The 24,766-nt window shown below is 34.8% G+C and overlaps 1 protein-coding gene across 4 annotated transcripts in view; it reads right to left on the bottom strand.

Moving 5' to 3' along the window:
• Positions 1 to 2,270: 2,270 nt before the first annotated feature.
• Positions 2,271 to 24,766, bottom strand: part of LOC143358971 (dnaJ homolog subfamily C member 5) — a 30,422-nt gene continuing 7,926 nt past the window's right edge. Inside the window, exons 5-7 of one of the 4 annotated variants that reach the window (XM_076796535.1) lie at positions 14,581 to 14,682; positions 12,457 to 12,592; positions 2,271 to 3,084 (exon numbers count right to left, since the gene is read on the bottom strand). In XM_076796535.1, the coding sequence (XP_076652650.1) occupies positions 3,017 to 3,084; positions 12,457 to 12,592; positions 14,581 to 14,682 (306 nt within the window). In that variant the 3' untranslated portion in view covers positions 2,271 to 3,016. Of the gene's footprint in view, positions 3,085 to 12,429; positions 12,593 to 14,580; positions 14,683 to 17,969; positions 18,027 to 24,766 lie in introns of all 4 variants that reach the window. The other 3 variants (XM_076796534.1, XM_076796536.1, XM_076796537.1) reach the window with 3 other exon arrangements.

The raw sequence follows: 24,766 nt of genomic DNA, 5'->3' as shown, positions 1-24,766 counted from the left end.
GATCGATCGAGAAGTCTGGTACATTTGTAATATACAGGTTCAGTTCGTAACAATAACATATTTTAAGTACATATGAGTACGACATATTAACGTAAGTCCGTAGTGTTTGTTATACGACTAAATTTCCGTTTAAAATAATTTTTTGTCGTATGTCTTTTAAGAGCTAGAAGTTTCGCACAAGAAAGTGGAAGTGCCTATTTAACTTTGAGGTTAGTTTTCATACCCTTGAGTGACGATTGGGCTTGAATAAGGTATATATGCACTGTTATTCTTGTCTGGAATTTTTCTATAAACCCTATTAGAACGAACTTTCATTCTAATAGGTGAGTTCGGTTTCGCGATGTTTCCTTGTGAGTTGTAATTTATGTTCTTATATTTTTTCGTAAGAACAATCCTGAATTACATACACTGACACCTGTAAACAATTTGTACGCAGATTGGTAAATCCATAGCGATCTGTTACGACATTTGCCTTAGGTTTTGGAAGCACAGACCGTTGACAGAATCAAGCAGCAGATTGGTTGCAGATTCTGCTAACATAACCTAATTATTGTAAGTGTTTATTTAACCCTCTGACAGCGGAGCCTGAGTCTATTTCTGGCGATTAAGTTAGATGAACAACTTATTCCATTAGGAACACCAGAAAGACCAACGTGTCTACAAGAAGTTCCTTCAAAAATGTGTTTTAAAAAATTGATGAATAGAGCAGAGAATAGTGCTAAACATTATCAATTATACAGTCGTAAGACTGACATTGAATAATCTTTGAAATTTAAATACCAGGAACTGCATCTGTTGCCAATCTGCCATTAGAATCTTACATCAACAGAAGCTGTTACATTTCTGCTACCAATTTGCTAATATGAATGAATATAACATATCCTGTATCAAATCTGCAGTCATTCTGGTTACAAAAGCTTGTAACGAGCATTGGGCAAAATCTACATTGCAGATTTGGCTGACTGGATGATTGTCATGATAACGTGTTTCATTAAAATTGTAACAATGAGTGTGTTTCAGGCGTTTTTCTTTAAAAAGAAAATAGACAATAGTCAAACATACAAGGGAAATATTGTCTGAAACAATTCCACGAGTATGATCATATTGATTCTTGTATTTGTATTGTCTCATTATCAAGAGAAGGCAAACATGTCTGGTTGGAGCCACCAGGAAATACTTTATTTTTATAACGTGCACTTCTCGTCAAGTGGTAACCCCTTTTTGTTCTCTTACTATATAAAATCAAGATAAGGTAATCTTGATTACAGGATTCAATAGCACATCAATGTTTGATGTCTAAGAACACCAGAAATAAGAAGCTATTTTCAGTAATACACACTTGTTTATATCTCAAGAATGAAACCAGCTATCAAAATACTTTGGTTATTTTTTAACATAATCCCTGTTTATGACAATATTGCTGGCCTACTTTTGATAAACGACTGTAAGTATCAAAGTCGCAAATGTAGCAAGTGTTGTGCATGCTGACATATTGCCTCCATATTGAATCACACTTCTAAATGATCTCTATTCTTTTTCGAGACATATAAAGTGTTCGTTACGTTCCAGTTGACCCTTGTATTAGAAAGCTGTCGAATTAAGATATTAAAATAATTTGGAAATTTGTGGATAATATTTTGGTCGAGATACAGAAACCGTTTGAAACATGTCTGTTCAAATACATTTCAATGTCACCTTCAGAACAATTTGTTGCTTGCCATAATATTTACCTCTTTGAACCTAATCATGTTTTTCTCTAACATTTCTTTCTATTATTCATGATAATTGAAATACTTTGTGCATTTAAATTAGTATGGACATTCTGTACATACATTTTGTTAGAATGGAAAAATCTTCGAACGAGAAAGAAAGTAAAAGCTTATGAGAAGTGTCGATTGAAAATAGATGTCTAGAAGGTTGTAAAGTACTTCAACTTCATCAAATAATATTTTTTTTATATCAATGTCGAACCTGAAGACATTCTTCTAGCACACCGTATGTGCTCCACCTTCTGTATATGTGTATGTATATATAAATATACACGTACCAATTTGTATGTCTTTCATGCACGAACGTAACGAAACGATTATTATTAAATATTAGTTTCCAATATAATAGTATATATATTTATATCATCGAGAATATTCAAGAATCCATAACGGAGGAATTTATACGTTGGGGCTCGTTCGTGTCGCACTTAGGTTAATCCTGATTCGCAGAAAACGTGGTGGATTCATGCGTACATATAAATTTCCCCTTCCTTTCCATAATTGCTAAATTCTCTGTAGATATCGGTATTGGATAGCGTCATATCAGACTAGACTAAATTGGTTAGTGTTCCTTTTCTTTTATTCTTAAGTCAGTGTCCTTACCAACTATGGTCGAATCACTCGAAAATATTAAATGTTGAACAATGGAATACAATCTTTTCATTATCAATTTAATATTCACACATCGGTTTCCTGAATGTTGAAGATCGAAAGCAGTGTAATTTTCTTAATTTTTTCAAGTAGCCTTACACAATAATACGTGATTTTATTAACGGATTACATAAAAATAATTATTCTCTAAGAAAATACTATTCTTGGAAAACTAGTCTATTGCTGGATGATATATTAAAAAATGCTACAAAAGGTATGAAAAGAAAGTATATTTGATTACAAAAATTGTCGATACTTCAGTAACGAGTTTTATTTCTTGGAGGTCTTAAAGCTTCCGTTACGTACAATCGCTCGAAATGATTAAAACGGTCGACACTAATGACTAGATCTCATTAGACAACGTAAATTACTGTTACAAAAAAGATCGTCAAACCTGTTCTTATACGAACATAAAATGCTACGAAACTGATGATAGTTTTAACATTTGGAATGACTCGATTCTGTATACATTCGTCAGCGAAAACCACGTTGAACTGTCCATTATAGATGCACGCAACAATCCACCTGATCGAAAATTACGCAACAACCTTCTCACCTTCATATGTAATATGATCTATATTCGTAATTTTCCGTGACTACCACTTTGTAGGACCATTGCCGGATGGGCCAGGGTTTGCGCCAATGAACGGGTTTGTAGATGCGGCTATAAGGAAAATAGAAATTTAATAAGTAATTAGTCAATCTACGAAACAACTATACTACTGCAATACGGGCAATTTTATACTCACGTTCAGTGTTACACTTACCGCAACAATACGATTGTACAGGATGGTACAATAATTCAAGTTTTGCATACTTCATTTTTTCAAGTCATTACAAATAACAGAGATATTGGTTAAACTTCGCCTTGGCAACCCAGAAATTTTTAACTTTTTTTTATATAATCCTGTAGGTTTTGACGAGAAAATGCTAAAAATTCGAGTTTTAATATTAGGAATTCACTGGTTCAAAAGTTATGCGTGTTTAAAGTTGAGCAATTTTAACCATTTTTGACACGTAAGGCCGCCACCATGTACATACCAATATGGCGGCGCCCTTACCGGTCAGAAACGCTTAAAATCGCTCAACTTTACATACGTATAACTTTTGAACCAATGAATTGCTAACATTAAAACTTGGATTTTTGGCATTTTCTCGTCAAAATCTACCGGATTCTATTAAAAAAAAAGGTTAAAAATTTCTGGGTTGCCAAGGTGAAGTTAAGTCGATATATTTAAGGTGGTCAAAGTTATCGGACCACCCTGTACATGTATCAGACATTACAATGAGACAATGTCCAAATAAAAAAATATATGAAAATATGTTTTACTGCCTCTGACACATTGTTATTGGCTGTTCAAATAATTATTAAATACATGTATAAAGTGATCATTTCTACCGATTTTTAAGCACCCGTAAAGGTACCGATTAGAAATTTTCAAAATATTCCTAATAATGTTTAGAAAATTAATTAGAGAAACTTAATAAAATAATCTTTCATTTTTTTGTATCTGCTTAGATCCATTATTATTGATAATTTCAAATATTCTATGTATATTCAACACAAATTTTTTTGTTTTGTTATTTTTGAACTGTTGTTTCTGTTATGTAAAACATATTTTTGTACGTTGTGTTCAATTTTATAGCTACAAGTTATAGTTTAGCAATGAACTGTATATTAACAGTAACATCTCCTGAATTAAACAATAACACTAAAGAGCGAATAAATTATTGAACATTGAAGTATTGAAGTATTGCAAATTCTAAGCATATTAAAAGACGTAAGTTTAACATGCATGTATTGCTGCCAATATGTGTATACAATATCTACGTACGAGCTTAAGTTTTATACACCCTTACAGTGCAGGGTATTTGCACCGAAAAACCAGACAAAAATTGATTTCTAAAATTTAGCGGAAAATTTTTGCACTCAAGGTAATTGAACATACAGTATAACATAGTAGTATAGTAGTATAGTATAGTATAGTATTTTATGGCACTGGATTTTTTCTTAACGACTCTCTAAAAATTATTCTGTTATCAGTAATTTTTAAATAAATGTTAACCAAGGAGATAGTTGAGAAAGAGAAATTGATTGACATTTAGATGAAATTGATTTAATGGACGGAAAAGTAGAATGTTTAAACTTTTGGATAGTTTTTGTTTTATTTCATGTTACCGGAATGCGAGGGTCAAGCAGACTTCAAAATAGTTGTGTCCTGTTTTTTGGTGCAACTATCCCCCCATGTATGCCATTGCAGAAACTATAGTACGACAAATATAAGAACAGAGTATAAAGAATAAGATGGACTTGCAAAATAATAAGCGTAAAAAATTTCTCGATTAAAATACCTTTAATAAAAAATAAAATATACATGTTTAGCATAAAGCTCTTAAAAATATTTGATACATATAACTACCTCTATGGGCGGATAGTATATTTTAATATCTTCACAAAATAGGAAAAGAAGAAATAAAGTATATTTACAATTGTGTCAGTTAAGTCTTGAAACAATGCGCCGAATTGGTATTTCAAGTTTCGTGTACTTTACAGATCAATCATGATGATTTTCGATTTCTAAATACGTTTCGTCTCTAAAACTTAATAGTCGCTAATATTACCATAATCCAAAAGAACACAATAAACTCATGATTAATCCAAGAAAATGATTAAAAAATACGTTACGGAATAAATAATAGTACAGCAAACAATAGTATTCACATTGTTACAACATTAAATGTATATTATACTCATAAGTTACAAATAAAATAAGTTATAATCTAAAATCAAAAGTAAGGGTTAAATTAAGCGCTTAAAGTAATAACGATACATTAAAATTATTTAATAGCAAATTATTCGCTAAATCACAGAAAGAAAAATTGAAATATAATGTTCAAGTAAAAATACAAACGAAAGTAGAATATTAGAAGTCTATTGGACTACTAAAAGACGATGCTATATTAAGATACTTGGAAGATGAGTAACTCAAAGATTCTGTCACTATCTGTAAAATATTGAGTATGGTTGCAACAAAATTTATAAGGAATTAATAGCACATAGAACACGCAGGTACCTATTGTACAATTTTCCAATAATTTTATGTATTTAAATATTTATCATTTTAGTTGTATAATGTGCTTGTACGGTGTATCGAAAAAACGGAAAACGGCTTTGTGCTCAGTTGTGCAAGAGTTAAAGGTATCTATAAAAAGGCAAATTTACATAGACTGTTAGAATTAGTGGTTTAGAATCTGATCCCGGCTGTATATCCTAAACCACTAACTGTAACAAAGCATCGTTATGAATGAGTCACAATTGATTTAATCATGGGTCTTTATTTTTTCGTGAATAGGAAAATTTACATAGGGTAAGGGACCCAATTACTGTTACTGTTGGGGTTACCTATATTAATTATACTTATTTTTAAAGCCCAATAAATATTAAAAAGAGAGATATTCAATTTTTTCATTAAAATTAATAATAAATGTAGCAAGCAAAATAATTAATGTACGCACAGTAATTGGTACCCTCACGGTAATTCGGTCCCTTAGCGTAGATGTATTTCGTATGGAGCACAATTAACTCAGTTATCGGCCTTTACCAACGATCATGCAAGCGTTTATATCAATAAGAAAATACAAGTTTGCATAAGCCAACCCCGATATCTTACAGATAGCGAGATCTTTGCGCTATCGTTTGGAGTTAACATTTCTGGTACCGATCTCGGTAGTGAAATTGTAAATGAAAACTTTCTTACCTAGTTAGCAACGGAACTACAAGAAAAGCATACAAACGCTATCGCGGCGAGGGGTACAATATAAATATAAGGTAGTAAAATAAGTTAGAATATATTTACATAGAAGGAAAAAAAAATGGAAGGACCCTCTGTTTCGCAAATGAAATCCTTTACGTAGGATGATCACACGTCGACGAAACAGATGAATTCAACGGGGTACAGCAGTATTGTACAGCTACGATCAATCGTTTCTTCTAATTGTAAGTAGAATTGAATGTAAGAATATATAAGAATTGTAATAAACGTAACTGTCGGAAGGCTCAAAATAAATAATATCGACACGTGTAGCGGACATAATTAAGTTTAAGGTATTTCACCATGAAATAATATTAACAACTACATAGTACACATTTTTCAACATCTTTCTTCATTTCTAGGAATATATTGACTTTAACTATCATAAAAATGTAAAATTGAATTTATTTTTGTCCACACAGTTTCTTTACTTATTTCCTTGTTTCAAATGAACTATCAACTTTCTATCCCCTTCTGTAGTTTTCTCGCTTCAATTATATTCCAAAAATTCAATGCTCCTTTAGAATAAAATTTCAATTTGTAAAAATCGTGGTAGTTGTCGTGTATAACACTACTTACACGAAAAACGATTTTTTTAAATTTTTGTTAAAAAAAAAATGACCGTTACTAACATGAGAAGTCTCAAAAATGCGTACCATATTTCTGATGAAAAGCGATTTATTTACACCCTTTTGAGCTTTTCTTTGCGCATTGCCCACTGTTCACTTTCGTGTAGAGAAAATTTAATTTTTGGAGTCTCAATACTGCTTTACACCTTTATAGTGGAGGTGTCAACAGATGCAATCGCTCATTCTATCGCAAATAAATCTAATGAAGATATTAATTGCATAGCAAGTGTGTTTTTTCAATGATTCTTAATATTACAATCAATTTTCCAGTCACACACGCGACTCATGCACGCGCACACGTACACCAGCGTTCATAACTATACAGACCCATAGCAAACTCAGATAATTGAAAAAATTCAGAAACTCGTTCAAATGCCGTAGTGATAGTTACGTTACAATAAAGTTCATATTAGTTGTATGGTTCATTAGCATAAAGACGTCAATTTATTTCAATTTTCTTCCATTTCTAGAGGCAGCACACCAACTTTCAGACACGTAGAAAAAAACTAAGAACAGAACCCGTAGTAAAAATGGTAGCCCACCTGTATACATCAAGAGTGATCGGAGGATTTCTTATCATGCTCCAAAGACAATTTTATATGAGGGCCAATCAGGACCTCTTGGCAGCCAATTGGCATTCGGCAAAAATATTACAAGCCTACTTTGAAGATACGGAAATAGACGATTAGATGACTTTTGGAAAAAAAATATTATGGACTGACGAATCAATGATTTGTACGAGACACAGTCATGGTAGGATGTAGAATATGTTTGGAGCAAAGTCGGTGAAGTGTTATCGTATGATTGTGTAATACCGCCAGTAAATTCTAGTAGAACAAGGTATTATGGTCTGGGGATGCTTTTCAGCATATGGTGTTGGCAAAATTGTGCCATTAGGTGGAAGAGTAAATTCGAAGGTTTATTTAAACCTTCTAGAAGAAGTCATAATACCCGAAGGAACACCTATCCACAAAGCAAAAAATGTTATGAAATATTAGGTTAATCGGAAAGTTCCGTCCATCTGGTGTCGAGTAGCCGAAACTAGAACTGTCGTTAACTGTAATGTCTAAAAAGAGGTTAATTTTTCAGTTTTGAATCTTTTTTTGCTTTAATTGGAAGAAAACTGCAGCTGAAGCTCATCGAATACTTGTAGAAGTTTATGGCGATTGTGCTCCTTCCGAAAAGAAAGGGGTTTCTGTACCGTATGATCACAGGGGATGAAAAATGGATATATTTTGACAACCCCAAACGTCGGAAAACCATTTGCGACCCAGGTCAACCCTCAAAATCGACGCCAAAGCGGAATATCCACGGAAAGAAGGCTTCACTCTGTATTTGGAGGGATCAAAAAGGTGTAGTATACCACGAGCTGTTAAAATCTGGTCAAACAGTCACAAGGGATCTCTACCAAGAACTGCACTAAAAACGACCAGAATATGAAACGAGACTGCATAAGGTAATTTTGCATGACAATGTCCGGCCTTATGTCACAAAGTTCTCAAAGAAACGTTAGAAGCACTTCGCTGGGATGTGCTTAGCCTTATTCGTCAGACGTGCCCCTTCCGGTTACCACCTGTTTCGGTCGATGGCACACGCACTTGCTGAGGAACGCTTCAATACATATGAAGATGTCGAAAAATGGATCTCTGACTGGATAACCTCCAAAGATGTCCCATTCTATATGGCGATCTTGATACGATGTGACCATCAGCGAATTCTGGACATTTATTGCACTAATCATAAATATGGGGACAATGCCGTTGGCAAATTCACAAGAATACTAGTCCAGAAATAATGTTAACTGCATTCAAAATTATCCAATTCAAAGGTTGAATTTCATTCATTACATACAGTCCCATGAAACCTACAAAATGGGGCATTCGGGTTTATACGCTGGCATATTCCAATACCGGCTTCATTTGTGGTATACTGCCGTATTGTGGATCTCTAACAACAGAGACTTTGATAAGACCCGACCTTCCAGTATCAACCAGAATTCCGCTGCACCTGTATAAAATGATGTTGGATAAAATTCCCGGTGCTCAGGGACATCACATGTTCACGGACCGATACTATACCAGTTATACAGGGTTTTTCAACAGGGACGAGTCGATGTTGACAGTCTGTGGCGGCCATGTTGTTTTGGCGGCGTCTGCCAAATCTGTTGTTTCTAATTCAGTCAGTAATGCCAAATCACCATGGCAAGTTATACGATTGAGCAGCACGTCCAAATGATAAAACTTTATTATCAAAATGAGTGTTCGTTAGTGCAAACGAAAAATTTTACGGCAGACGCGGTGGCCCTTCAAAGTCGACTTTCGAACGTTTGGTAGCCAAATTCGAGACGACCGGTTCGGTAAACAATCAGCCAACACCCGTGTCATAAAAATTGGACACTGGAAGACTGGGAAAAAGTGTTATGGTCCGATGAATCGAAGTTTGAAGTGTTTGGCTCCAAGCGACGTCAAAGCGTGGTCAAAGCGCGGTGAAGCAGCTCAAACGATGGCCAAACCAGGACTAACAGCGAGGAAGGTTCTGCTGTGCATTTGGTGGGACTGGAGAGGAATCACTTATTGTGAGTTGCTTCCATATGGCCAAACACTAAATTCGGATCTCTACTGTCAGCAACTGGACCGTTTGAAGCTAGCGATTGACCAGAAACGGCCAGAATTGGCCAACAGGAGAGGTGTTGTGTTCAATCAGGACAACGCCAGGCCACACACGTCTATAGTGACTCGCCAGAAACTCCGGGAGCTTGGTTGGGAAGTTTTGATGCATCCACTGTATAGTCCGGACCTGGCACCAAGCGATTACCATGTATTTCTTGCATTGCAAAACTTGCTCCGTGATAAGAAATTGGCATCAAGAGAAGATTGTGAAAATCAATTACTAGAGTTTTTCGCCAATAGGGACCAAGACTTCTATGACAGAGGCATTATGAGGCTACCTTTAAAATGGCAACAAATTATAGAACAAAGGGGTCCATATTTGACCCAAATCGGACAATCTGAAACATGTTAAATAAAGTCTTGACCTAATATTATATGTCTAAACATATTATATAATCATACAATTTTATACACATACATATATGTATGTGTATACATATATGTATATACTCATAATATTATAACCTTTCGTTTTTATTACTATTATTACTATCGTTTATACGACACCCATATACCAATATACTAAAAATAAACACACTGTGACGTGGCAGAATTGCCAACGTCTCCCCGAATAGATAACGGAAGATCGGGCCGCCTTATGGCAGTACCGATGTAAAGGAGTAGTTGCGAGCACTCTTCCTGAGACGTGCGAAATAGAGTGAGCGCCAAATTAAGCGTTTGAGCGTCGCGCCACTTTCGGGTGCGATGCGAATTTGCAGGACCGTAACTGGGCCCCCGGGGGGCCGGATCCTAGTTCCTTGTCAAGAAAGCTGCGGAAAACCTCAAGTGAGATGATTTTATTATATTTTTACTTCAATTTTTCAATTTTAATACAAGTAATATTTGTTTTAATAATGATACGAACATTTAAACCGCATTTCAATTGCTACAGGAAATAATTGGACATCTGAAATGATTTGTAACAATTTAAAATCCAAGTTTTTAGATACATTTTTATCTCCAGTATTAAATCAGAATGTTTTCTTTTTTATTTATTTACGTTTTATTTATTAGATAATTCAATAAATATAAAAACCATCCTAACTATATCTGAATCTATATAATTTTAATGTATTTGACAGGTCAATATCAGCCGATAAAATGTGCAAGATATTGGTTTCTGTCCGCAATATTTCAATTTCACTGGTGAAGTTTTGTGACTCACCGTACACAATTCGAAACAATCGAATACTTGTTTGGCAGCAGAAGTCAAACATCCACAATAGTATACGATACTATACGGTAAACGACTGTCGTTAATATTACATAGACATTTGGAAAATTCATAGTAGCAAGTCAATATAAAATAAACGGACATAAAGGTAAAAGTAATAAATATTGTAAAATGTACAATCGCAAAAATCCATGCAACTAAAGGATGATTAAAACTATTCGCAAACTAAATAAATTATGGGCTATCATCATTTTCTTCGTCTAAAAACAATTGCTCACCTGTGTTGTACGTTATTATAGCTCTCTCAAGTGCCTGACATATACTGGTATATATCTGATTTGTAATAAATAGAGCCACGACGTTTGAAATGAACTAAATTTGCAGAAACAATGCTCAAAGTTCAAAAAGCGTTTGGCTCATTGTGTCTTCTTTTCAAGTCATAAAACTTTTATCGGAGAAATATTACAGAACCGAAAAAATTATTATTACTATTAGCAAATATTGAACATTAGGAAACAAGAAATGCTAGAACTATACACTAATTTTAATGGAGTAATGCTTTTTCATAAAATGAAAATGTTTCCTTGAATTGCAAGAGTTTGCATATGGCATAAATGCATTCACCCTTTAACAATAATAAAACATCTAAACTTACTTTTGTGAGATGAGACAATCATTTTTACGAACTTCTCAACATTTATTTCTGTTTCTCTAATTCACATCCGAACTAGCGCGCAATGAAATGTTACGATTAATAAAACAGAAAAAAAACACCGAAACAAAGCGACATATTACACCCGTTCCTGCCATTCGAACGAGAAAAAAAATTGATTTGTCTCCTCACATAATAGATCATCCGCCCAAAAATGTTCGAGCCACCATTCTGACCAGAAATCTACACCTTGGCGAAGCCGTTTCATTTTACAAAACTGAAAAAAAGGTCTACACACGAACAAAAATGTGTCTAGAATTTATCTGTACACGGATCCATTCACACTATCACAATAAGTAAGACAAAATGAATGCCTACTGAACTGCTTATTGCTACGGTTTGTATTATACTAATATTATACTAATGTTTCGATACAAAAGTTCATCCGATTCCATTCGAGGCGAGACTGAAATTTATTGGTACTTGGTCATGGTTACCTATTCACAACTCTATAAGAAAAATTATAGAGATTCTCTTGACTTGGTATTTAAGTAAATTATTGTTTTCCAAAACAAAATACACAAGCAAAATGAGTTTCCGATTCTCAAGCTTGTTCCAAATAAGCGGGACAAAACGAGTTTCCAAATTTCAATTTTCTCTTTCAAATATACAAGCAAAAATGACTTTGCTCATGAGTTTTCTCTGTCTCTCATTCTCACATTCTTTCTCTCTCTATCATTCTCTCTCTGGAACGGTCTATAAATCGTTTCCAACGCAATTGATCTATAATTAGAATCTTGGCGTTGACGAATTAAGAACTTGAACTTGCATTGTCGCGATATAAAAAACGGGAACAATGATAGTAAGCTTAGTGTCTACGACATCGCAATCACGCATGCTTTATGTGGCACGTGTCCTAACAACGCATCGCGGGGGATGCAAAAATGAGAGAGAAGCAGTAACAGTACAAGGGAAGAGAAGATAGGTTCGCAAATAAAGATCGAACTAATTAAGGAAAATAATAACGGTGTTCGGATAAATAATGTGCATTAATATTTAAGTGCTGGTAATACCGGTCGTGTAAATAACTTTCTCAGCACCGCTGTTTAAGTTTGTGTTCTCGTCGATGGCTGCGCCCGGCGCCGGCATGGCGAAGATCGGCTGCTGATTCGTGGTATTGTTCTGTGGGCCACCCTGTGGTTGAGACGTGATCGCCTCCTCATCACTGTCATATTCCTGTTGGCAAACAAAACAGATCCAATCGGCGTTAGCACACAGATCAGTACGCAGATTTAGTAGTACACACGATACATGTACAAATATTCCGAAATATTTTCGAGTTCATTTCGATTTCAGGGGAGAGTTCCCTACTCTTGTGCAAAAGCTGTCAAGACGAGTACAGTGGAGCTCCGATTATCCAGAATACCCGCTCCCCGCTCAGTTACAACGATGTTGAGGGTTGAGGATCGTTGGCGAAGTTAGAGGGTAACTATGTTTAATTGAAATAAAACCCAGCCGTTGAAGTAAATATTTAATATATTTTAAACTTTTCACGGCGGCTGAATGCACATGAGAGGGGCAAAAGGAAAGGGAGCGTTTCGCCCAGGGCCCGCTGGGGCAGAGCCGGGCAACATTTTCCCCACCGTCGCTGCGCGACCTCCACCATTAGTTTGCCAGTTCTCCCACTCTTCAGCACCACTCCTAGCTTGACTTTATCTCCAGAGCCGAGGAACTGGGTCCCGCAGGGCCGCACGTTATTTCTTTCATAGGACACCAGTCGAATGGTGGCAGACGCTGGTAGGCATTGAGAACAGGGGAAAGAAACAATGTGCGGCCCATGAGCCGCCAGTTGCCCGGCTCTACGCTGGAGGTCTTGTCAGCAGAGTTGCCAGGCGGGCTTATACTCCCCTCAAAATGCTTCCCCTTCTACTACTAAATGTAGCCCGATTCACCTCGGTCTACACTAGCGACGACTCTCTGCGCGATGGGAAATAAAAATCCCATAAAAAAATAATTAATAATAAAGAAGTTTTGTGGTCTCCTGGCTTTACACCGATATACCTGACTCGTATTATGTCACATACTTCACGGCCCCTCGCGGGGTACACCCCGTGGCAGTGGGGATAGTTCTGGGACTTTTATCTGTTAGGCTTTTGGGACATACATAGAGTAACCACTGTACTAAAAGGATATACTCTAGAAGAAAGGTGTCCGAATGTCGAAAAATTGAGACTGCACCTCAAAAAACAGTAGAAGTGCTTAAAAGCAAAAAATAATTTTAAAAACAGCAAATAATTAATTAGCAAAAATGAAGTCTGACTTCGAAAATGATCGCCGTTGTTATCAGTGTATAAGTGACGCTGCCATAAGCGATCAGAAGGAAGATGAAAGAAAGAGGTAAGCTAAAACTATTTTTGGGCAAAATGTTTTAAAAATAGTTCAAACATGATTTTGAAATGATTGAATATACATCGTATAGTTAGGAAATGAGAAGAAAATGGGAAGAAAAAACCTAAATCCACGCATGATCCGTGGTCACGAATCACGTCAAAAAGTCTCCAGAGGAATACTGAATTATAAGTTACAATACCTCGTATTACACAACGCTTTCAACATCGCAGATTGGCGTAACACTTAAGTGTCCGATTGTGAAACCTCTAGGAAACTTTTTTAACACTAGAAGTACGAGACCCGCCAAAATGACGGGCTTAAATTTTTTTAATTTACGATTATTGGCATTGTAAAGACGTATTTACGGGGAGTTGTTCAATAAATTTATTTCTTTGATTCTATATTATAACAAAAGTTGCTAAAAATCTAAATAAATACATTACTGTCATTTTTATAAAACAATGTAAAATAGTCACTTTTAGTATCTACTCCGTAAATCCAGTGTTAGCGTGGATTAAAACATCGCACAGACCAAGTTATTCTTGCTTCATAAATCACCCACTTCTTGAATTTCTTGCCATATGATATTCTTCGTCAAACAAGTATTTTTTAAATATTTTTGTCTGACATCTTAAAAATATTCTAAACAAAAATACGTACAAAAATAATGTTGGAGTGTATTTCTTCCCCAACGTTTCTTTAACCATGTATACTCTTCATTACAGCTCTGTAGACCATCTTCTACATTAGCTAAAAATCTTGTACCTGAATTTAGTTTTCAAACTTTTCATCTTCAGTAATTGTGCGTGGAATACAAAAACATGATAGCTGACCTTCAGAGTTATCGCTGCTAATTCGTAGTGTCTCTCTTCAGGCATAAGAAATGCAGAAATGTTCTTTTGTATGTACAAGCCAGGTATGCAGGTTTGCTGCACCTTCAATATAAGAGATAACTATTTTTAAGTTGTGCTTCATACGTATATACGTGTCTTACATGGATATGTACACTTCTTTTGATAATTTATAAAAATGAAATACTAGAAGAAAAAGTGTAAGACAAAAATCACATGGTTAAGAAATTGAAAAAAAAAAAAATGTGTGATTTATGAAAGACACAAAAATTCGCCTCTGCGACGCGACGTTTTGATCTACGTCATAAAAATGTTCCATTAAAACGGAGTCACCGTTACGCCAGAGTCGGCCACCGTGGAGGTTTAGTGGATATACCCAGCTTCGCACTACAGCCGGGGTGTCGCACATAATTCCGATCAGGCATGTTGAAGCACGGTCCGTACGCTTCCCCCTCCACCATCAGATTTCCCTTTCTCTGCACGAGGGGACGCGTGACGTCACATTACTCCCCACTTTACTCCCACCACCGCTGCTAGTCACGTGATACCATGATGCACAATGCGACTACATATGCGGCTCTGCCTTGGTGACGCCGAGTGATGTCTGTTTTGTGAATTACATATTTGGAGTAATTTGTGATGCCAAGATGAGTCATAGAGATTTAGGCAAGACAAATATTTAACATTTTTGTATTCGTATTATCTAAAAAATTATTTAAAATTTATAATGCTTCATCAGAAGAGCAGCAGCAGTAGTAACAGCAGTAGAAGCATATCTGCCGGTAATAATTTTAATCTCAGTCAACAAATATATTTCATTGGGCATTTATCGTAAACAAAATGATTAAAAATTTGGATGGACACATTCTTGTTATTTTTATGAAGCAATGTAAAGTAGCCGCTTTTAGTGCGCCGTAAACCCAGTGTTATTATCAAAGAACTACTGCAGGAAATACGTGAATTAATGAAAAACTTTGTAATATCACTTTGGGTCCAATTTTAAAAAGCATTAAGCTTCACAGGCCTCTCTTAGAACCTGTACACTGGTGGTGGGGGTCGTGAAGCGACAGCGGGGAAGAAGTTGCCCAGGCCTGTACTAAAGCACGCGAAACCTACCTGGATCTTTAAACTCGATTTTTTAAAAAACGGAGCCTCGAACGAAAAAATTTTATTCCGTTTTTTCAACTTATTTGTACATGTAAAATCACCCCCTGCGCGGTGGTACCACCCGTCCGGTCAACCCTGTACAACCGTGATCACTTTGATTACTGCGCAAGTAATGATTTTAGTGGAAAATGTTTCAAATAAGAGTCGAGAATGCACAGAGGACATATGAAGGTCAAATTTGTTTCTTAAAATAGTATCGTAAAGGGTATAGCCGGAGAAGATGGTTAAAAGTGCACCCAAATCGAATTGATATTTCAAGTCAGTACCCGTACCACAAAGGTAGTTACAGGGTGGACTTGGTTCTAGTGAATTATGCTCTATTTTTTCTGTTCTGCTCAACAAAAAATTACGAAAACGTTCATGAACATTCTACCTGATACCACATACGACAAACTCTATACCACAAACTCTAGAACCTTAAAATCGCTTTTATTATTATAATTCTAATTTATAATTGTCTTTTATCTAGCCTTGTAGTAGGGGTATCGACTTGAAACTGGTGACATTGACTCTTCTTACCAAATTAAATTTCTTAAGAACTAAATTCTAGTTTTCACAGATCAATGTTTTTGCAGATTGAAATTTGGTGTATCAAAGTCTATAAGAATTGCTTATTAATTATTGGAATATTGGACTTTACATACAATACATAATATATATATATATATATATATATACGATATGTACAGGGTGAGGCACCTAATGTGATCACCTCAAATAACATCTAAATTATGCGTTGTAAAAAAAAATTATTTCTACAGATGTTACATGGTATCACGGGGAACATGATGTGGTATACATGACTTCTTTATAAGTGCAGACGTTTAGGAGATTTAAATGACAACTTTGGTTTTTTAAATGGAACCGTATATATTTTTACGCATCAATCAATATTAACCTATTAAAAAATAATTAGTTTAGCAGACATTTTAATTTGAATATTGCTAAGTAAACGTTTTTATTGCGGTAGTATTGGTATACAAGGTTATCATTAGTAAAAGAGTCAGGTGTTCTTAGCAATATTTAAATTAAAATATGCATCGATTGGTGCATAAAAGCGTATACGGTTTTACTTAAAAAAATTGAAGTTTACCTTGAAATCTCCAAAACGCCTTCACACATATAAGAAATGCTTGCATCACAATATTTCCCCCTCCATACCATGCGAGTTTCGTGTACGGAAATCAATATTTCCATTATTTGGTGGTCAAAGTCATTGGTTCACCCTGTATATTTGGTATGATATATAATACGTCCCTTCGTAATTAGCCAACTCTTATTCGAAACATTTCCGACTAAAAAAAGTCATTACTTACAGTAAACTGTAATCGAAGCGGTTCCTGTTATACGTAGAATGCGTTCCACCCTGTGTCGTTGTCGCACGAATACAATTTTACAGATTGCATAGTATTAACAAGGTTACATCACAACAACTACGTGGTACGATCGACTGCAACGACGAGAAATAAAGAATCTCTTAAAGGTAAAGACGGTGGTAGGTTTAGGATGTACCATCAATTTCTTGACTGTATACCAACCTGCTGTTCACGTTCTACATATTCCTGCTCTGAGACCGGAAGAGACGTACGAAATCAGGTTGTGAGAAATATAAAGAAAAAGGTACAAGAAGCTGGATGAAATGATTGTGAGCCGAATATCGCATAAAACAGATCCGTCTCAATGGTTCTCAGCTCCTTGTGCGTTACGACACGGTCTCGCTTTCTTTCTCAGTTCTTGCAATTTACTACGAATGAAAATTCATTAAACTATATTACAAACCCATTTGTTTTTCGTGAATCTCGACTTCTACGTCAGACAATTCGAAACAAGATACAACGAAAAGGATTGCAAGAGAAGCTCGATTGAGTACTATGGCGACAAGAAGAAAGAAACCTGAAACACGCTGATAGTCAATAATAGTTGTCCACTTCACTATCGTGCTCGCGAAGTAACAGGAGTGATGGTCGACAGCTATTGTAACTATGAGCGTGTGAAAAAAAAAAAACAGACAGCAATCATCAATTACTCGTGTCGTCGTTATTAAATTTTCGTTTGTTCGTTATGCTTGACGTATCGTTGTACTCCAAGTACTCCCGTTTTGCATGTGGAACGTAAAAACAGTTTTCTTTTCTTTTCCATTCTTTTCTCAAGGTCAGGACGAGTGTACAGAACTAAGAACCACTGATACTGAAGGAAAAACTTACCTTGGCCTGGCCTCTTGGTTGATTCGTCACGACATCACCCTCTGGATTCTGGTTCCGCTATAATACAACAACAACGTAAACAAAACCGCTAATCTATCGTATTCTAAAATAAAGGCAGACGTAAAAAAGTGCATGCTAGGCTAAATCAGGAAGATTTTACGAGTACGCCGATCGATGCGTCGCGTCGATGGAACATGATTGATCGAGAAAGATAGTCGAGATAGAGATGCTTGGAAAGAATGGGATTACCTTCTCGAGAATCGAGACGCGTTGCTGCTTTTCTGGACTAACGAGGAACACTATACAATTGTATAGTGACGATGAAATCGCACGGATTTTTTTATGTAGGTCGAAAGCGTATGCATCACAGAGGTCATGAAAATGCAAATTAACCCACTTGCATCCGTTAGCGGAATAAGGGTCAGATTATACTCGGCAGGTCAGATACTGAGGGTCTATAAACAGTTACAGTGTTTTCTCTATATATGTCGCCAAGGCCTGGATGATAAACGTCGCGGAATTATCCCCACTACCGCAGGGTATACCTCGTGAGGGGCTACGAAGCGGACGTCGAGGAGTGTAAACATAACACGGCTAGGGTATGTCTCCTGGACGATACATGACGCTGGCAAGACCCGTGTTGTTGACATATATCGAGAATTTACTGTATACACCCTCAGTGTCTGACCTGCCTAGTATAATCTGACCCTAATACCGTTCATTACTTGACTACGTTTTGAAATAGAACGCCGTTAGTTCCTCTAATTATTATCCATCTTTAATTTAGCATCATTTATTTATTGCAATTTATTTTTACATGATAATAAATAATTTTTAATATATGATTCTATCATTTCCTTTCCTCCACTTTCCTGCTTTCTTTTTCTTCCACCCTTGTTAATTTCTCGAGAACAGATCAGCTTCTGGCAGTATTCTCAATTTATATTTTTGTGACCTTTCTGACGTATACTTTCGATTTACACAAAAGCAGCTGTATGATTTTACCACTAATTGAACAATGTTCCTTGTAAAAGACAACTCGTTTATTTACAAATGAGCACCTCGATTTATCTTGCTCATTATTGTTCACAGACAAACATGTCAGACGAAAAGACGTTCTCGTTTCTCGAATTATGTTTATGATCATCGATATCGATGCTTTTCGTTGATATCATGCGTATCTATTCGAGTCCACAATGAAAATTTGAAACATGTGTTTCGTAGATCTATGTTATGATATTTCAATGAAATTGTCGGTGTTTAATTAATATAGATCTACAAGACGCATATTTTAAATTTTCATTACGGGCTCAAATAAAAAAGTTTTAAACAGTTCCCCCTTTTATGTTTTGTCATGTAATTCTCATGAATTGCAATTCTTTTTTGCACGTCATTTAGTAAATCAACGCTTTTAATTACTTTAAAAAGGTCAAGTCGTTTGGTCCAATTTTAAACAAGTTATTGTAATTTAAAGGGCGTTGGAATATTTTCGTGGCTCACTATATCACTAATAGTGTCGATGTAAACATTGTCAAGAAACTCATTGTCGGTCAATTAGCACGGACCCGTTAAAACTTTGTTACGCTGTTGAAACATTATACGTAGAGAGACCACACGGAGGTCAAGTCTTATTTCTTTAATGGAATTATAAATTGTTTATTATGCTGGTCGATCTAGCTCGTAATTCTGTATGAAAAGTATTAACTTGTTCATATAAATAAACCTTACGGGATATTTTAACTCTAATCATTCAAAGTGGCTATATGACCAAATTTTCAATATTGTAATAATTAATAAGCGATTTTTATTTTCGCTAATAGGAGGCATTTAATTCGGAAACAGTCGAATTTTCGACTTTGGACATTTTGGGAACTTCGACCATACGAGGTATGCAAATATTATATTATATTAAATATTATATTATAGAATTTGAAAATGTTTTACCCTATCACCTTTAGTTTTTGGGAACCTTTAACTTTTAGAACAAAAATCAAATTTTCAGTTTTGGAATCGATTTATGTTAGTGCGTAAGCTTAATGTACGTCACTGAAATGTCTTTTATTATTGTTTCTTAAATCATAACTTTCCATGTCTTGGTAGAAATATAATCTTTTCAATGATCCCAATTTGGTACCACTTTCTTTCCAATTATTATCTACATTACTTAATAAATTTATGTTTATTGAAAATACCATCTATACAAACGATGAATATTTTTAGTATTCGCTTCAGAGTGAGGATTTTAATTTGATTTTATCCAAATATGGTATGACTTTATTAACTTGTCTTCATTTGTCTGGTCTTTCGCAAACTTTAAATGACTTCTACCTTGAAATTCTACCATGAAAATCATTCTTCTTAAGATCTTCTTAATAATACAGCATTTCTAACGTTTTACAAAAGGGTTTAGGCGTCCACTTGGGTGTAGAAAGGAGTAAAATATTTTGGGGTGTAGGTAGCAAATGACACGATGGTCGACACTTGGCCTTTTGTACGAGCATCAGAGGGTTTTCTTTGAGAACCCTATCGAATGGTATGAAAAAAAAGATCAATTTGGTTTTGGGGGCACATTTGACCTCCTTATCCGGCTATATCCTTTTACTATTTAACTCCAACTTTTTTCAATCGATACAGAGAATTCTTATTTTATATATCAACAGCCTTATTTTGTTATATAAATTATAGGTCGATAGCTCATTTACAATCATGCAAAACTCCACTTTCAAGTGTAACAGTCAAATCAACCGTTAAATTGTTATATACTCTTTATCTTTTCATTCTTTCATTGTTCTACAAAGAGTAAAAGTATAACAACAGACCATATATCCTGTAATTTATGTAAAATATGACCCCATTAAATGTAGTGGAAACCTATTCTTGTAGCAGAAATGAATATTATTGTTTGATAAAATAATAGAAAATGGCATACTCCATTTTAAAAAACTCGTGTTTACCTTGACATGACCTTTACTCCTCCAGTAAAGATCAAACGGATATGACCATTTAACAGGACTCTTAAAATCTTAAAACTCTTGTCTAAAACAAGTTTCTCAAAAATATTTTGTTTTTGAGACATTTGACCGTTCCGGGATTTTTGGAGGACTCTGTATAATATGACAAATAACAAAAGTGGGATTTAAGGTCGCATAGTTTAGCTAGTAAAAAGAGAAGGCCCTCGAAAAAATTGTTACTTATGTATAACTGCTTAGGTATGAAAGAGGAACAGCACGATCATGGTTTAAAAAATCGAGTTCTTTTGCTGCTGTTACATTCTTTGCGTAAGGGTAAAAATTCATCCACTTTTTTTTTTTGAGATACTGTAAACCGATTGATACCTTTCTGTTTGTGTTGTAATACGTAGCATTATAAATGAAATATAATTTGTTGATTTAATACGTAAAGCAACGGGTGCTTAAAGTGTTATGAGTGTGAGGATTAAATGGAACACCATGTATTTAATTTTATACAGGGTGTCCCAAAAATGTTATATTTCGTTGGAAAGGGTGATACCTAAGATCATTTGAAATAACTTTTTCCTTTACGAAAATGTTCTCTGCGATTTAGTTAATGAATTATTAACGAAAAACTCGGACCAATTTTTTCAATTTTTGGTTAATAATTCGTTAACGAAGCCGCGGAGAATATTTTCCTAAAGGAAAAAGTTATTTCAAATGACCTTAGGAATCACCCTCCTTAAGGAAATAAAACATTTTTGTGACAACTTGTAGATAATATGAGTATTAAATTCATGAATTTCTGAATAATCAAGCTGCAGCTATCGTACAATAAATGAATGCATCATCGATATAATATATTCCTCGAAATAAATTAACACGAAGCTAAATAACTTAACGAATACCGTAATCAACGATTCTCAATTTTCTGAAATAAATTATAAAGGGTGCAGTTACATCCAACTGACTGCTTAATACACACAGAACACTGCCATAACGTTGCATGCAAGTGATCACATTGAAACCAAAGCCTGTTTGAATAGCTTCCTATTCGAATGAACGTATAGTGTACGCAAAAAGATAAATAGTGAAAGATATATAATTCACACTTATTATACAAAATTGGAAATAAAACACGGTGCAACATAAACAAAATATGCAACTCACCGTTCAACTTGCTAATATACAGTTAATAAAAACTAATGTCATTGAATATGCAACTAACATACCGATACTGCCACTACATGTACAAAATATCTAGATAATTGTAAGTATATCAAAAATTCAATTAATGTAACATAGAATATAACATAGGAAATAATATTTAAGGCGCGAAAGCTTAAATAAAAATGAATAAAGCCAGCAGAAAAAGTGGACGCACTTAACTCTCATAAACTGTTCAGGTCAATTTGACCCAAAAGCACACAGATACTTTTGTCATTTTTCTTGATGAAATACACAAATTAATTTAATATCAACAATTCGTATACACTGTACGTATGTTGAGAACTAGACCTTTTTCAGAATCGAATTTTAATGGGGGCCCAATTTAATTTTCAAAATAAAAACGTCCAAATTTCCTGAACACCGCGCAAGGGTTAAAATGGACATTTTTTACATACTGTTCTAGTAATCGGGACTACAAAATATGTCAAAACATTTATAAATTTTTCCATCAAATTAAAACTGAATGAAATCTACTGAAAAAAAACAATGTAATGAAAATTCAACAAGAAGTTCAAATTATTAAGTGTTACACAAAACGATTTAATGAACAATTTCACTTCAAACTAAATTCATTAAATTAATTGAATGAAATTTTTATTTCCAATAAAAATGGAATCAAATCTGTTCGAAATATGATACCATAATGAAAATTTTACTCAAAATTAAAACTAACTGAATAAATATCAATTTTCATAAATACATCAATAAATTGTGTGTAATTGAAAATAGTAAGTATTTGTACAAAGACTTTCATAATTAGATTTTTTGTTACAGTGGAAACTTCAATCATGCGTATGTCTATTTCAAAATTGTGCACTTTTTGTCGATCCTTGCATAACAATTATCATTTTACTGTATAATGTAAAATATCGTTCGCAACGCAATATAATATATATCCATATAATATATATATCTATATATATCCCAAACTCTTGTTTCAGAAAAAGAAATTATTTACGTGACGCATTCCCATATTCTACGTATTTTAAGATTTATTTTGTAGATAATTCTTTCATTTTCTCCAAATATATACCACTTTTTTATCTGTTTGCGTATCGCATTTCTTTTCTATTTATTTCACGCTTCTAATTTTCAGAAGGTGACTACTTTATCCCTTAAAGTTGAGTCTCCATTGATCAAATAAATTGCTTCCCTAATTTATGGCTTTTCCCCACAAACCTGTAAAACAGGCCTGGGCAACTGATTGATCACGAGGTGCCGACGCCGACAAATATATACTACTTTTTTATCTATTTGCGTATCGCATTTCTTCCCTGTTTATTTCATCGAACACAATATTTTCAGTCCCAAATCTTCCTCTATAAAATATGTTTAAACTTTGTTTTTTTCAATCAAATAATTATAAAGTGAAAGAACATTGACCCCTTCTACTTGATAGTTCCACAGGGCAAATATTAAAAATGCCCTTGTGGTTTTTAACGAGTAGGCAGGTTCAATGTCATTCAACGATTAACTTATGAATTCTCAAACATTTTCGCCTGGCTGGGGTGCCAAATGAGAAACAAGATAAGCATAATAAGTCACTTGATACGTGACTGTTGCACGCCTCTATGACGTACGCAACGTACACCTCTGTTGGTCGGGTTGCCGCATTTTAGGCGGATTTTTAATTATTAATAACTAAAAGACGCAGCCGAAATCGTAATTTCTTTACTCTTCATTTTCGTCTTGTATTGTAAGGGAGAAGTACCCCTTAAATTTTCTCCCACCTGTAGTCGGACACCCTATACATGGTGTCCCAAAATTCGCCTTAGCTTTGTCAAGGAGTTGTTGACAAAAAGTACGGACCAATTAGTGCACGGCCACGGTGCGGCAGCGTTGGTGTTGCACCCCAATGATACAGTGACCAAAAGAAGGAGCAGAAATGGATTTATAATAATTAGAATTCACTTTTTCAGGTGTAAATGCACTTGCTGCTTCGAAATGTGTGTCACTGGGCCATTCAGAGACGAACTGCACAGTTGACTTCAGGTATACGGCAATGCCGAAAAATAAAGGAACGTAGGTATATGACAACCTAAGGGATGTGCGATCAAGTCAACGATCCTGACTTTCACTTAACTTTCTTATCGATAAATTAATCGTATGTTCATTTCACACAGATGCCGCGAAATTTTTCCACACTCACTATTACTGTTCACATTTGCCATCACATAATAACAATTGCAATATCACTTGCATTAGAGCACAAATCATAAAAATCAGTTAATGTGATCACTAGACTGCGAATTTCATTTGTAGCAAAAATGAGTAAGTGCACTTTAAAACACTAGTGAGATTAAAATAATTTAAAAACACCAACATATTGTTTTAAACTTGATAAAATGATTAGAGTAAAAATGCAATATCTGTCTGGCTCCTGTCCATTGCAATAGCAGCAGCCAACTTTTATTTTGCTTTTTTAATCCGCAGTCTAGTGATTAATTTAATTATAATTATTAAAAACACATTAGCAACCGTGAGCTTTGAAAAGGGAACAAGGGACCGCTGTAAGACTAGAATTTATGGCAATCACATGTTTTGATTTTCCTGGAAATTGGTACGCAGAGTCGATGGGTACCTTTTCGAAAACAGCGTCCATTCTTCTTTTAGAAA

This window comes from Halictus rubicundus, chromosome 11 (genome assembly GCF_050948215.1).
Source record: "Halictus rubicundus isolate RS-2024b chromosome 11, iyHalRubi1_principal, whole genome shotgun sequence".
NCBI lineage: Eukaryota > Metazoa > Arthropoda > Insecta > Hymenoptera > Halictidae > Halictus > Halictus rubicundus.
The sequence above is the reverse complement of the archived record's forward strand: the minus strand, read 5'-3'. Positions and strand labels throughout refer to the sequence as shown.